Source organism: Phoca vitulina, unplaced genomic scaffold (genome assembly GCF_004348235.1).
Source record: "Phoca vitulina isolate PV1807 unplaced genomic scaffold, GSC_HSeal_1.0 scaffold79, whole genome shotgun sequence".
Classification (NCBI taxonomy): Eukaryota; Metazoa; Chordata; class Mammalia; order Carnivora; family Phocidae; genus Phoca; species Phoca vitulina.
The window spans coordinates 113914-126567 of NW_022589782.1; the positions used below are offsets into that span (position 1 = coordinate 113914).

The following is a 12654-nucleotide window of genomic DNA, read 5'->3' on the forward strand; positions in this document are numbered from 1 at the left end:
CTTTCAAGCCTGTCCCCCTCCCAGCCCTGCGCCTCACTCCAGAGCCCTCATCTGCATGCCCTTCTGTCCCTCACTCTGGCCTCACCGCTCACTGGCTCTCCCACTGGCCTTTTCCATCTTCTTAGCTACCTCCAGCACTGCTTACTTTCTAATGCATTTGGTTTTGGTTTGTTCTGCGTTAATTCATCCCTTCTTTATTTGGGATTTTTAAAATTGCTCTTCTTTTAGTTTCTTGGACTGAAAACTCAGTTCATGTACATGTGGTCATTATTGTGTTCTAGTGAGTGGGGTCATCACCCCAACTTCCCTCTGAGCGCCCCTTTGGTGGCCTCCTGAACATTTTAATGGGTGCTGTTCTCATTTGCTTTCATTTTTAAATAGTGTGTAATTTCCCTTCTGGTTTCCGTGATGACCTCCAAATTATATATACGAGTTTTTATTTGTGGTATTAATTTCCGGGTAGAAATATTTTTAAAGCTTAGCTCTTGTTTTTATTAAACTGCGTTGTGTTCAATGAACAGACTGCAGATCACGTATGCATGTGTTTCTGCACGAATGTGTATATGCACACACAGTGAACAGACTGCAGATTGGCCGCCTTTGCAATTTCTTAACATTACCCTTATGGTCAAAAGATGGTCAGTTTTGTGGCTCTTTGTGAATGATAGAATATAAATCATGTATTTGAGCAATCCAAAATGTCCAAAATAAAGTCAAGCTTTTTATTGTTTTATTTGTTCATTTTTGGCTTTTTGACCAGTTGCTTTAAATTAGAACAAAGAAGCTCTATTTTCCAATGACCCCTCAGGCTATGGCCTTGTGGCTGAGGAATGAATGAGCCAGAGGTCCCACCTTGTCCACTGAATGCTTCCCCACTCCCCCTGTTCCAAGTCACCCCGGGAGTCCCTCAAAGCCAGCACAGAGGACAGTGGTCTCAACTCACCTTCTCCTGGGGGGCCATTTCTCCTGGGTAAGGTCTGCTGGCCAGGCCCGTTACCCCATCACCCCTGCCCGCCGAGTCCAGTTCCACTTTCTCTGGTGCCAGCAGACAGGGGTTAAAAGTGCACACCCCATGATGCCTGGACACAGGTGCCGGGTGAAGACCAGGACCTGCTCCTCCTCCCTGCTGTCTGTCCGCCCCCAGCTCCCAGAAGAGCCTGTGGTCAAGGCTGGCCTGTGGTAAACCGCCACAGAAGCCTCCCTGCTGGGTCCTGGATGAGTAATCCTTGGGAAAACATCGAAGGGTCTGAAAGATGTAGGTGCCAGGACTTGGTGGGTGGGTCCCTCTGGGCCTCCCTCCTGGGCCCTTCTGGAATGTTCTCCAGCCATTTGGCCAGGAAAACCAGTCATCTTCCGCTGATAGGCCTGCAGCTCCCAGGACAGTCTTCCTCCAGCAGCTCTGCCTCCTCACCCGGTTATGCAAACCCGAAGTGTCTTCCCCACCCTCACCCTTGTGGTGCGGGTTCCACGTCACAGATGACCGCTGTCCTGGCTCCTCCATCCCTCACTCAACAGTCACCATTATGCATCTCCTACACTTCCACTCTTCCTGGGCCTCACCTCCGGTCACCTAAAGGAGCCCTGTATTAATGGCGGCTTCTCAGCCAGGCCAGCTGGTGGCTTCGCACACCCAGGGCAGGTTTAGGGTGAGAGGCTCGCCTCCGCTGTGCTTTAACCAGGACTGAGGAGTGACTGGCAGACTTCTCTGCTGCCCTAAGCACTTTAGAGCAAGTGGCGCCTCCCCATGCTGCCTGTCCCCAGGGACCCAGCCACAAAGAACCCAAAGACCTTACATCTACATCGGGTACCCAGGCTGCTTGCTCCCTCTCTGCCTGGAAAATCCCTCCCTCCACCATCCACCAGGGAATGCCGTCCCCACCACTGCAGCCCACTGTTTTTTTTGTGATTTCCATGGATGAATGGATTGAACCAAATCAAATTACTCCTCAGAGCAAAGTGTAAAGGGACCCGGCAGAAAAATCTGGCCAAGGGTTTTCGTGCTCCGTCCCCGTAGCACGTGCTCTTTTCAAAGGCCATTTCCTGTGTGTACCTAAGCCTGCTAAGGCCTGACCCCGAGTTGGATGGTGGCTTGTGGTCTGCTCTGAGCACCTGCTCTGCACCAGGGCAGAGCTGTGAACAAGGCATGGTGGGAGGCTCCTACATAGTGGGGCATATGCATTTTAGGGGAGTCAAGCCATAAACAAGAACAGAAGATGTTACCTTCAGATAGTGGCGGGTGTTGCTAGGAAAATAGAGTAGTCAGACATTGAGGAAAGGGGGTGGGGATACTTCGAAACCATCTGGTCAGCGAGACAATGCCTCTTCAAGGTGATAGTTGAGGTGAACCAAGACCTAGGCAAGAGAGCCATCCAGTGGTGAACAGGAGTCCAACTAACACCTCAGATCCCCAAAGAATCCATCAGGGGAGGGGCATGAATAAGTGCCCTGTGAGCCCCAGTGAGGCCCCCTACATGATATCTACAGTTCATGGGGTCAGGTCACCCCACGGCCACCCTGAGGTGGAAATTAATTACCTCTCTGGGTAACCTTGCCCGAAGTTACCTCTTCTGCACACAAATGGTGCAGTGTGGGAGGGAGGGGAGCTCCATCTCCAGGTCAGACCCACCTTCACACCCTGCCCCCTCCAACCTCCAGCTCCAACTCCAGAAGGGCTGAGTGACCATTTCACTTACTTCCAATGACTTCAGAGACACTTACTTCACTGACCAGCTGGGCTGGGACTCCTCTCCTTCACCAAGCATCTAGTGGGTGCCAGTATACTGCATGTTCGGGCCTGGGCCAGACATGGAGATTCAATGATGAGTCTCAGGGATGAAGTACCCTGAATTCAGGTAAGAGGAAATTGAAGTCCAGAGAGGGCAGTGAGATGCCCAGGCAGCACAGCAAGTGGACATGAAAGCAGGGGCTCCTTCCTTGGCCCCCCACCAGAGACTGCTTCCCCTCTCAGTAGTGCCAGGGGCTGAAAACAATTTGCAGGGCCTGGAGGGCATGGGGCAGACAGCCTGTTTGCTTGGCGACGGATATGTTTGGACTGCCTTCCCCCGCCAGGTTCACTTAACCCTTCTCACCAGGACTTTAGACTGAGGTCCACATTAATATTCCCTATTGGGGGCTGGGGGCCCAGAAGTTGTGTGGGCCCAAAAGACGGAAGAGGCCACGTAGAAGTGCCACGCCCCTGGGTCTGGATGGCTGATTTTCCGCATCTAGAGAAGCAAATGACACACACACACACACACACACACACACACACATACACACACACACACACAAGCCAGGGAGGTGCGGCCTCCGCAAACACCAGGTACCTCTCAGTGCCAAGCGTATCCTAGCACTGGGGCGCCCGCGCCACCAGAGTTAAGGCGCAGGCGTGTCCCCTTGGGGTGGGGTGGGGCCCCAGCCGGGTGCAGGAGCTGCCCTGGCATCCCCTCCGGATTTGCTATTTGGGCGAAATACCGAGCTCCTTTCGTCTCTCCGGCGGCGGCGCCCGGTCGCCCCTTCCTCCCCTCGCCGGCAGCGGGGCGCGCGGGGGGCGTCCCCGAGGCGGGGGGGCGGGGGGCACAAGGTCGCCGCCCGGCGGGGAGCTCATCCGGCGGCGCAGACGCCCAGCGGCTCCGGGGAGGGATTTGGCCTGGGCTCTGGCCCTCGGCTCATCTGGGGAGGAGCCTGGAGGCTGCAGCTGGCGGCGGCCGGCCCCGGGCAACCGGAGGTCCTACGTACCGCGGCCTGGCCGGAGAGCCCCCCTAGACATCGCCCGCGCGCGCTCCCCGTGCTGCAGGAGCCCGCTCGCCGCGCCCGAGCGCTCCGGCCTTCGTCTCTCGGGTCTCTCCGTCTTCTCTCGGCCACCGAGGGAAGAAGGCGCCCTCTCCTTAGCGGGCCCGGAGCTGCAGAAGCAACGCGGGGCGCGGCCGAGGGGAGGAGAAAGGAGAGGGAGCGGAGTCGGCTCGGGCCTGGCCCTGACTCGCGGGGCTGCGTCTCCGCCAATCTGCGGGCGCTGACGCGGGGGGCGGCTCCGCGGCTCTCCGATATCTGCCGGCCCGGGCGCGGGGCGCCGAGAGGCTCGGCCGCGCGGGCGCTGCGCTCCGGGGACGGCCGCTGCACCTGCCCGGGGACCTCCCCGGCCGCTCCGTGCGCCCCCAACCCCGTACCCGCCCCCTCCTTGTCCCCGCGGCCCTGCGCCCTGCTCCCCCTCCAGGTCCCCGCCTCCGGACCGCAGCGTGAGAGAGACGAGCCTTGCCCGAAGGAGCCGCCCCTTCTCCGCCTGGCCAGCCCGGCGCCTGGCGCGGCCCACGGAGCCGCGGAGGGGACTGCGCCGCGCCATCTCCACCGCCACCCCCAGGCCGCCGCGCCCTGGCCTAGATGGGCCGCAGCGTCGGGCCCCTGCGCGCCGGATGAGCGCAGAGACCACAAGCCGGCCGCTGAGTGCGCGGGGCCTCACCCGGCTGCGCACCCAGCTCCGCGGACGAGGGCCGCTAGGCCCGGCCGCTGAGGGCGCGGCCACTCCGGAGAGGCGAGAGGGAACGGCCCCGAGATGGCCCGGCGAGCGGGCTCTTTGGCGGTGGGCGCCCTACACGTGGTGCGGGCCGGGGAACAGCCCTGGAGCTGGTAGCTGTCCGACGCCAGATGGACCTTGACCTGGGCCTCGGCACTGCGTTCGTGCCAAGCCAAGACTAGCTGGGCACGGGCGGAGCGCGCTCTAGGAGGTCGCCCGGAGCCCAGGCCGCGCTCGCCGGCGCGGCCATGAAGATGATCCTGGTGCGCAGGTTCCGCGTGCTCATCCTGATGGTGTTCCTGGTGGCCTGCGCGCTGCACATCGTGCTGGACTTGCTGCCCAAACTGGAGCGGCGCGCCGTGCGGCCCTCGGGGGAACCCGGTTGCTCGTGCGCGCAACCCGCGGTCGAGGCGGCGGCGCCTGGCTGGGCCAAGGCGCGGGGCCGCCCCGGGGAGCCCCCGGCCGCCTCGTCCGCGGCCGGCGACGCGGGCTGGCCCAACAAACACACGCTGCGTATCCTGCAGGACTTTAGCTCCGACCCTTCCTCCAACCTCACATCCCACTCGCTGGAGAAACTGCTGGCCGCAGCCGAACCGGCCGAAGGCGCCTCGCAGGGGCAGGAACCCGGCAGTCCCCGGCCCCGCGATCCCGCGCACCGGCCGCTGCTCCGAGATCCCGGGCCCCGTCGGTCGGCGCCGCCCCCTGGCCCGAGCGGGGACAGCTCTCTCCTGGCTAGGCTGTTTGAACACCCACTCTACCAGGTGTCGGTTCCACCGCTGACGGAGGACGACGTCCTCTTCAATGTGAACAGCGACATCAGGTTCAACCCCAAGGCGGCAGCTGAGAATCCTGCCTGGTGAGTGAGGCGAGAGGCAGCTCAGGGTGGGTGCTGCCAGGCCCCGGACCCTCAAGCAGCCGTCAACCTGTGCTCCCCTTCCCAGGAGATGCCCTTGCACACCCCAGGCATTGTTTAAAGAGGCCCAGGGGCTCGGGAACCCCCAGGGGGCATGGACCCCCCATGGCAGAGTTCCCAACCCCCACGCCCCCTCCTCCGAGGGCAGCTTCGTGAGGCAGGAGAGAATGCTGCCCCTTGCTCAGAGCAGTGCCTTTGTCTCCAGAATGACTGCCTCCTTGAGAAGGGCTGCTGGGTGGTTTGGGAGCTCCTCCCTGGGGAGTCGGGGGAGGGTCAGTGCTGACTCCATAGGACAGCAGTGCTGGCCCGTGAGGTCCTGGTCGCTGGCTCCGGAAACTAAGTCCGGCGCTGCAGGCACCAGCCGGCAGAGGAGTGAATGGGAGAGCCTGCCCCTGACCTTTCCCTGGGGAGCTGCTGGCCACCGAGCTTTCAGATCCCCGGCGACATTTCTCCAGTGGACACGTCAGGAAAGTCTGCAGAAGCCTAATGAGCCTTGTAAGCCAGTCGCTGAGAACAAAATTAGCAGAGGGGCGTGCTGGCCCCAGTGAGGCGTAACAAAAGGGTTCTCCCAGCTGGGGTGCAAACAGCAGCTGCCCTTGGAACGCTGCCAGCTCCGTTGGGTGACAGCTTCATAAAAGGTGAGAAGCATCCTCAGGAGCATCTCCTTAAGCTGTCCCGGTTTAAACCTTTCCCCCCAGGCCCTCCACAGCCACACAGTTCAGAATAAGCAGATTCTGCAGCCTGGAGTAGTGAAATATTAACTAGCAGCAAGGCCAGAATAAATAGCTACCCAAGCAACTCAGGGGGAAGGCAGCTTCCCAAAACATCTTATACAAACCCTTTCTACCCTGAAATTTGACTAGGCCCAGGCTTTTCTGTCAAAATACACCACGGTGTTTGGTGGCATCTGAGCTTTGTCTGCTGGCCAGGTTCAAGGAAATGCTCAGAAACTTGAGAATCAGAGCAGTGGCCCAGGCTTGGGGCTCTTCACAGGAAGGACAGAGCCCAGGACTGGTGGTCAGTGATGTGGCCCTGGTGGGACAGGGCTTGGGGCCAGAAGGGCCTCATTTGCAGGTGTATTAGAGCTAAGACAAACTCCACTTTCCCTCCAGCCCAGCAGCAGATAGGCTCTGTCCTCCCGCAGACTGGCCCCTTGACTCCGGAGATGTAAGGACAGGCCACATGGGCAGCAGGTCCTCACATTGGGCCTCAGCAGGAGTGAGTGCCTGCCTCTTTCCTCTCTCCCCACCCAGGACTGCTCTCATTAAAATCAAATTTAGCTTCTTGCATCATTTCTACCCTTGGTTGTTGGAACCAAAGCAGAGTGCCCAGGGAAGGTTTCTGACAGGCAGGGTGTGTCTCTGATGTGCACACAGTTTGTGGTCAAAGAAGGCTCGCTTGTCTGTCCCCAGGAAGAGCTGACAGCCTCTCATACCCCAAGCTGACATCACACTTGCTGGGCTGTTTTCGTGACCCCAGGACAGACTCGGTAAGGCCTGGCACTGAAGTTCTGGGCTTGATCTTGACTTAGTTATAGCTGTCTGGGCGTCTCCTGAGGGAAAGTAAGAATTACAGTTTAGATATGTTATTAGTTGGTACAACAACAGCCACAGAAAAAGTAGGGATGTCCGCAAAGTCCTGTTTGGGCAGAGGCATCTTTGAACAAATCTGCATTTGTTTGGATCCAAAGTTAAAACCTTGGCATTGGCACCGACTCACCCGTATTCATCCAGGATCTTACCACTCTGTTCTTTCCCTGCTGACTCCAGGTCCCCTTCATTTTCTGTAGGCCACGTGAAGGCACTGAAAATGAAGAATTCTTGCCCACGGGGGAGGTGGCAGTGGACTCCTACCCCAACTGGCTTAAGTTCCACATCGGCATTAACCGGTACGAGCTCTACTCCAGACATAACCCAGCGATCGAAGCCCTCCTGCGTGACCTCGGTGCCCAGAAGATAACCAGTGTCGGTACGTGCCCTCCCCGAGCTCTCCGATGGGGTCAGGTGTGCTGGGGGCTGGCTTTCCTTTGCTGGAACATCGCTTCCTGGAGTGATTGGTAAGGGCAGCCTTCTAGAGGGACAAGCCTGCAGGGCCTCGAAGGGAGAGGAGGGACACCTTCGATGCCGTCAGTGGTTCAGGGGCTACGGCCTGCTTTCGCAAGGCTAGCGGGGGGGGGGGGGGTTGCTGCACAGCCATTCCTGTTGCATTCTGCTTACCCACCTGAGGAGGGGCACTTTCCAGGCTACAGTGTAAAGAAGGGGCATGCGCCCCTGATGGCCGGGGCCCCTCCCTCAGCACAGCAGGGAGACCCAGGGCAGAGCTCAGAGACCAGCTCTGCCCCAGAGCTCTGCCAGGTGCTCCTGCCATTTCCTGTGCCCAGGGAGTGACCAGGGCTCAGCTCTGTCTCGGGAGGAGGCCCACATGCTTAGTAATTCAGAGGCAACATCATTGAGTACTTTGGGATCTGCTGAATTTCAGGAAAAAGGCATCCAATTACTGATTTCAGGGAAATGTGTCAGCAGCAGTTTCTGAGCATGGAGGTTTGCTGCCACTGTTCCCAGGCCTGGAGACCATTGTTTGTGAAGGTCTGCATTAGTCACTGGTGGCTCCAAGAGGCGGTGAGGGATGGGCTGAGGCCCTGAGGTGGAAAAAACAGTCCTGGGGGCTTTGCAGGAAGCTAGCCTGGGGACACACAGCTGGGAAGGGGTGGAGGGAGGCCAGTCGGGGGCAACATGAGTGCAGGTCCCCACCCTGTGCTGTGGAGTAGGCAGTTCCAGACACTGTCTTCTCGGTGTTCCCCTAAGCAACACTGAGGCTGAAAGGGGCCCAGTATCCTGGGGATCCGTCCAGTTGCTGATACAAGGGAGTGAGGCTGACAAGTGGGTTTTCCAGAGGTCTTTAAGGACTGTTTTTGGCTCTTTCTGCCCAGTACTGAGCTGTTTGCTGGGCATCTGCCTTGCTGCGTAGCTTTTCTCTAGCATGTGATTGCTCACCTTCGTGAAAGGGATCGCGCAGGAAAAAGCTGGTGTTTCTTCTCTTAGCTGCCTGCACAGGGGGAGTCTGAGGACCTCCCCAGGCCCCAGCCCGGCCTCAGCCCTCCCCGTGAGAAGCTCAGCCTCCTCCTGCCCCTCGCAGGTGTCAGAGGCGTCAGGTGGTGCTGGGAAGCAGTCTGTGTGCACGACAGAGATTGTCCTGTGGACAGCCACGTCCGGGGTGCCCCTTTCACTCCTGAGAGTAGACGAGGCCATTAAAGAAGCCTCCAGGGCCTTGACCGACTCGTTCACCCATTCAGTAGATTTCCTCGGACATCTCCTGCACTTCAGGCCCCTTTCTGGGTAGTGGCTTGAGGATGAATGAACCTCAACAAGGTTCTGCTGCAGCTGACCTGAGAGGCCCGGGAGCGGGGGGCAGGAAACGGATACACAATGAGGAAGAATAAATGCTTGGAACACTATTCACATAGAATCTAGGAGGGTTTAGAAAGGAGGTGACCTCCATCTAGAGGGAGGGATATGGCGCACCTTCTATGAGAAAAGACGTCTGACCAGGGGCTTAAATGAAGTGTAGGCATTTGTCATAAAAGGGGGCATGGAGGGCTGGGCTTTCTGGGAAAATGAGAACAATGTTTTAAAAATTAGAAATGGTTTTAGGGAAGTACAATGTTAAGAGATCCTGCTTTGCTGCTGTCCGTGGCACCCCTCTCTGCCTCGGTTTCCCCATCTGTCAAATGGAATTGTGGCTGCTCAGGTACATTGCATGTGTTCTGATAAGATGGTGCATATGACCAAGCTTGTAAATATTAACCAGTTTTTTGCAGGGTCACTTGTGCTTGCAGGGTCCCCACTCAAGTGCAGGGTCTGGGGTGGAGGAAGGGCTGCTGGGATTTCAAAGGCTGGCCAAGCTCGCCATATCCCTCAGGGAACAAACGGCCTCCAGCTCTCCCCAGACAGCCACTTTGTGCAGAGGACAGGGCCCAGCAGCTCGGGGAGCAGCTACAGAGAGAAGACCGGTGGCTGGGGCTCGCAGGCACATTGCCCACCCTAGGCATCCTCCCCTCTCTGTTCCCCCAGGGGCCTGGCCCTCCCACCCACTTTGGTCTGACTGCCCGGGGCAGGGGTGCCTAGCTTGCCTGAGCACGGTGGACCGAGCCTGTGCCTGGGGATCCCACCCCAGGGTTCTGGCATGGTCATGCCTGGTGGTGTGAGTGGGAATGAGTCCTCGCACGTCTGTCTCCGGTGGGCCGTCCGTGCTGCCGTCACCCACTCCCAGACCGCTGTGGCCGAGCTGGTCCTTCCCAGTCCCTGTGCAGCACCCAATCAGTGTGGGAAGGTTGCCTGATGCATCTGGTGTGTGGTGTGAGTCTGGCCCTGGCGTGACTCTGGGCAAGTGGATTAATCTCTAGTGCTCTGGGTTCTCATGTGGGTTCTAGAAAGAAGGTTCTAACCTAGGGCCTATAATCTCTGGCTTGCCAATCTGAAATCCAAATGTAATTTGTTCAGCAAAATCTGACTCAACCTGAACTTATATGGGAGCAAAACCTAAATTGACAAAGCTATTTATAAATCCTTATTTTTCTCACTTGGAGCGAATATTCACATGTTCCTCTGAGGAAATTATGGGGTTCTGCCCAGACCCATTTGGGCTGTTACATAATATGTGGGATATACACATTACCTGTGCCTTTTGTCATCTGAAATTTTTGAAATCCATGAGTACTTCTGTCTTCAGAGATTTTAATGAAGGGCTTGGACCTGTGAAACCTATATCTTGGGCTATTGAGAGGCTTCAGTGAGTAAATAAGAGAAAGGTAAAAACAGGGCCTAAGCAGTGTCCCTGCTCTAGGTGTCTGTGTGGGGGGACGGTTTCAGGGGCAGGCCAGAGCCTCCTTGACCACAGCAACCTGTGCGGGACAAACCAGTGGAAGGCCTCAGCCGATGCTTGGCCCCACTGTCCGTGCTGCTTTGGTGAGCTCCCAGGTGAGTTCACGCCTGTGAAAAGGCCCTGGTCCACAGGGAGCCACAGGAGAGGGGCTGGCCCTGGGCCAGGCTGCAGGCATCCCTTGGAGATGCGTGCTTTCCGGGCTGCGTCTGCCCCCACATCCAGCTGGATGTTTTGACTGAGAACCCAACCCCTGGTGGGCCCTTGGCTTAGCAGAGCCAGCTGGGCAGGTTTGGAAATGGAGGCCCCAGCTAAGAACTGTCTGCAGGCAGCCCTGTGCCTAGCAGTGCTGTGACCCAGAGCTGGACAGCTTTGAAGGCCTCGTGGAGAGCCCTGGATGGCAGCCCCTTTATAGGAGCCCAGGCCTACCTCAGGGTCAAGACTCAGCCGTGCCATCCTCCTGAGCATGAAATGGGAGAGAGACAAAGAAGTCACACTGACCCACAGTGGTGGTGTAAGGAAGTGTCTAAGTTTCAAGAGCTGGAGATCCAACCCACTTCCAACACCCGTTCTGTAAACAGGGAAACTGAGGCCTCCAAGACGCGGGGGAGGGTGTCTTACAAGTCCCTGCTCCCAGATCTCTGTCCCCTAGCTGTCCAGCTGTGGTGGTCCCTTTAATCTTCAAGGTGTGCATCCACTATTAAATGTGAGCCCAGAAACATTGTTGGAATGGGGAACAGTTCCTGCAAGGTTCCCAGAGCTTCCTGTCGGAAGAGTTCCATTAACTCTCCCCGTTCAGAACCACTTGATCCACTTCATGAAGCACGTGTGGCCTTCGGTACAGCTGCTGTGACCGACAGAGATTTATTTATAGCCAGGCTCCTGGCTGCTTGGTAACGGCCGTTCACTGCCTTTAAAGAGGCTCGGGACGTTATCTACCTCTATTCAGCTTGAAATCAGGCGTGCAACGCCTTCGGCTCGGGCCAGTGATAATTAAATTGCTATCGTGCACAATTATGGATGCAACGAATAAATGACACAATTAACTGCTCTGTACTTGGAATTGCTTAAAAAGGAAAAGAAGTCACACTACCGTGGAGAGGGTTCAGACAGCCTCTGGCTGAAAGACGCCACCGTTACTCCATCCAGATTGGGACACACCTGTGGTGGGGGCCCGAACACAGGAGAACCACTCCGCAGGACCCAAGTCCTGGGCGCTAATTGATCTAGCTAGGATCCAGGACTAATTGGCTTCCAGGAACAAAGGCTGCGGCTGGGGCAGCCCAGGGTGGGCAGCTGCCTGAGGGCCTGGGGGCCGCCCTGTCTAATTGGTCAGAGGTGGGCTCCTTGGGAAGGCAGTTCCAGCCCCAGAGAGGTCACAGTCCCCCTCCCGCCCTGCGTGGTTGCAGTGGGTCCCAGTCTCCAGGTCCTGGCTCTCCGACCTGGAGACTGACAACTGAAAATGCTCGATTCACCCGGAGCACCTTAGGTCATCTGGGAGGAAGGACGCAGACCACCCAGAAGGAAGATTGCAGGCAAGGCACCACAGAAGGTGGCAAATTGCTGAGCCCCTCCTCAGTTTTCCTTCCAGCCGTCTGGTCCAAGATCAAGGACAAAAGCCCAGGCAAATGCCCCGGCACCTGCTTTCTCCATCTTGAGCAGACAACATTTGGGGCTCCAGAATCCACAGGCATGTATTCCAATGGTGTTCCTTCTAGTCCAGGGTGTGCTGGTTTCCAGCTGGGGCAGGGCTGTACTTTCTCTTTTAAGTCAATTTAATTATCATAATAAAAAACCCTGGGCGTGCGTGTGAGGGACTGAAGTTTGGTAGAGGCCTGCCAAGGTCTCACAGCAAGTGGGGCAGGAGGACCCTGGCCCTTAGAGCCTCCTCCAGCCCCTCACTCAAAGCAGCCCCCTCAATACCAGCCCCGGGTCGCCCACTGATGACAGACAGGTGGACACGCACCATGCTGCTCTCCCTTGATGCCCAAGGGCAGGAAAAGGGGCTCTGCATGGCACCCAGGGGTCTAGGACACTGGTTAGATCCCACTCCTGCCAGGGAGGGAGGCCTGTGGGGTGGGCAGGGAAGAAGAGCTGACCTAAGTGCTCCTGGCGTCACATCCCTCAGATCTGAGCCATCCTGGGCCCTAAAGCAAGGCAGTGGCTGGGAAAGTATTCACACCACTTGCCTGACCATGATCCCTAAGGCCAAACATGGATCCCAAGTCCCAGAGGCCGCCCCTGGCGGTGCCTTGCACATGGGTGTGTTTGTGTGGGCCACCGATCTCTTCAGTAGAATTAGTTCCTTTAAAAGTCAGGAGGTGGCTCACCAAAATATGGGTTGGGGGTTCTT

At 57.5% G+C, this 12654-nt stretch overlaps 1 protein-coding gene and 1 long non-coding RNA gene across 2 annotated transcripts in view; one reads left to right on the top strand and one right to left on the bottom strand.

Moving 5' to 3' along the window:
• Positions 1 to 725: 725 nt before the first annotated feature.
• Positions 726 to 3444, bottom strand: LOC116625521. The gene is made up of 3 exons (XR_004298097.1): positions 2719 to 3444; positions 2221 to 2352; positions 726 to 1570 (listed from the first exon to the last, which is right to left on the bottom strand). It is a non-coding gene; the product is annotated as an uncharacterized LOC116625521 (long non-coding RNA).
• Positions 3445 to 4758: 1314 nt separating this feature from the next.
• Positions 4759 to 12654, top strand: part of FAM20C (FAM20C golgi associated secretory pathway kinase) — a 45410-nt gene continuing 37514 nt past the window's right edge. The window contains exons 1-2 of the mRNA XM_032394128.1: positions 4759 to 5366; positions 7213 to 7391. Coding sequence (XP_032250019.1) covers positions 4759 to 5366; positions 7213 to 7391 — 787 coding nt within the window. The remainder of the gene's footprint in view (positions 5367 to 7212; positions 7392 to 12654) is intronic.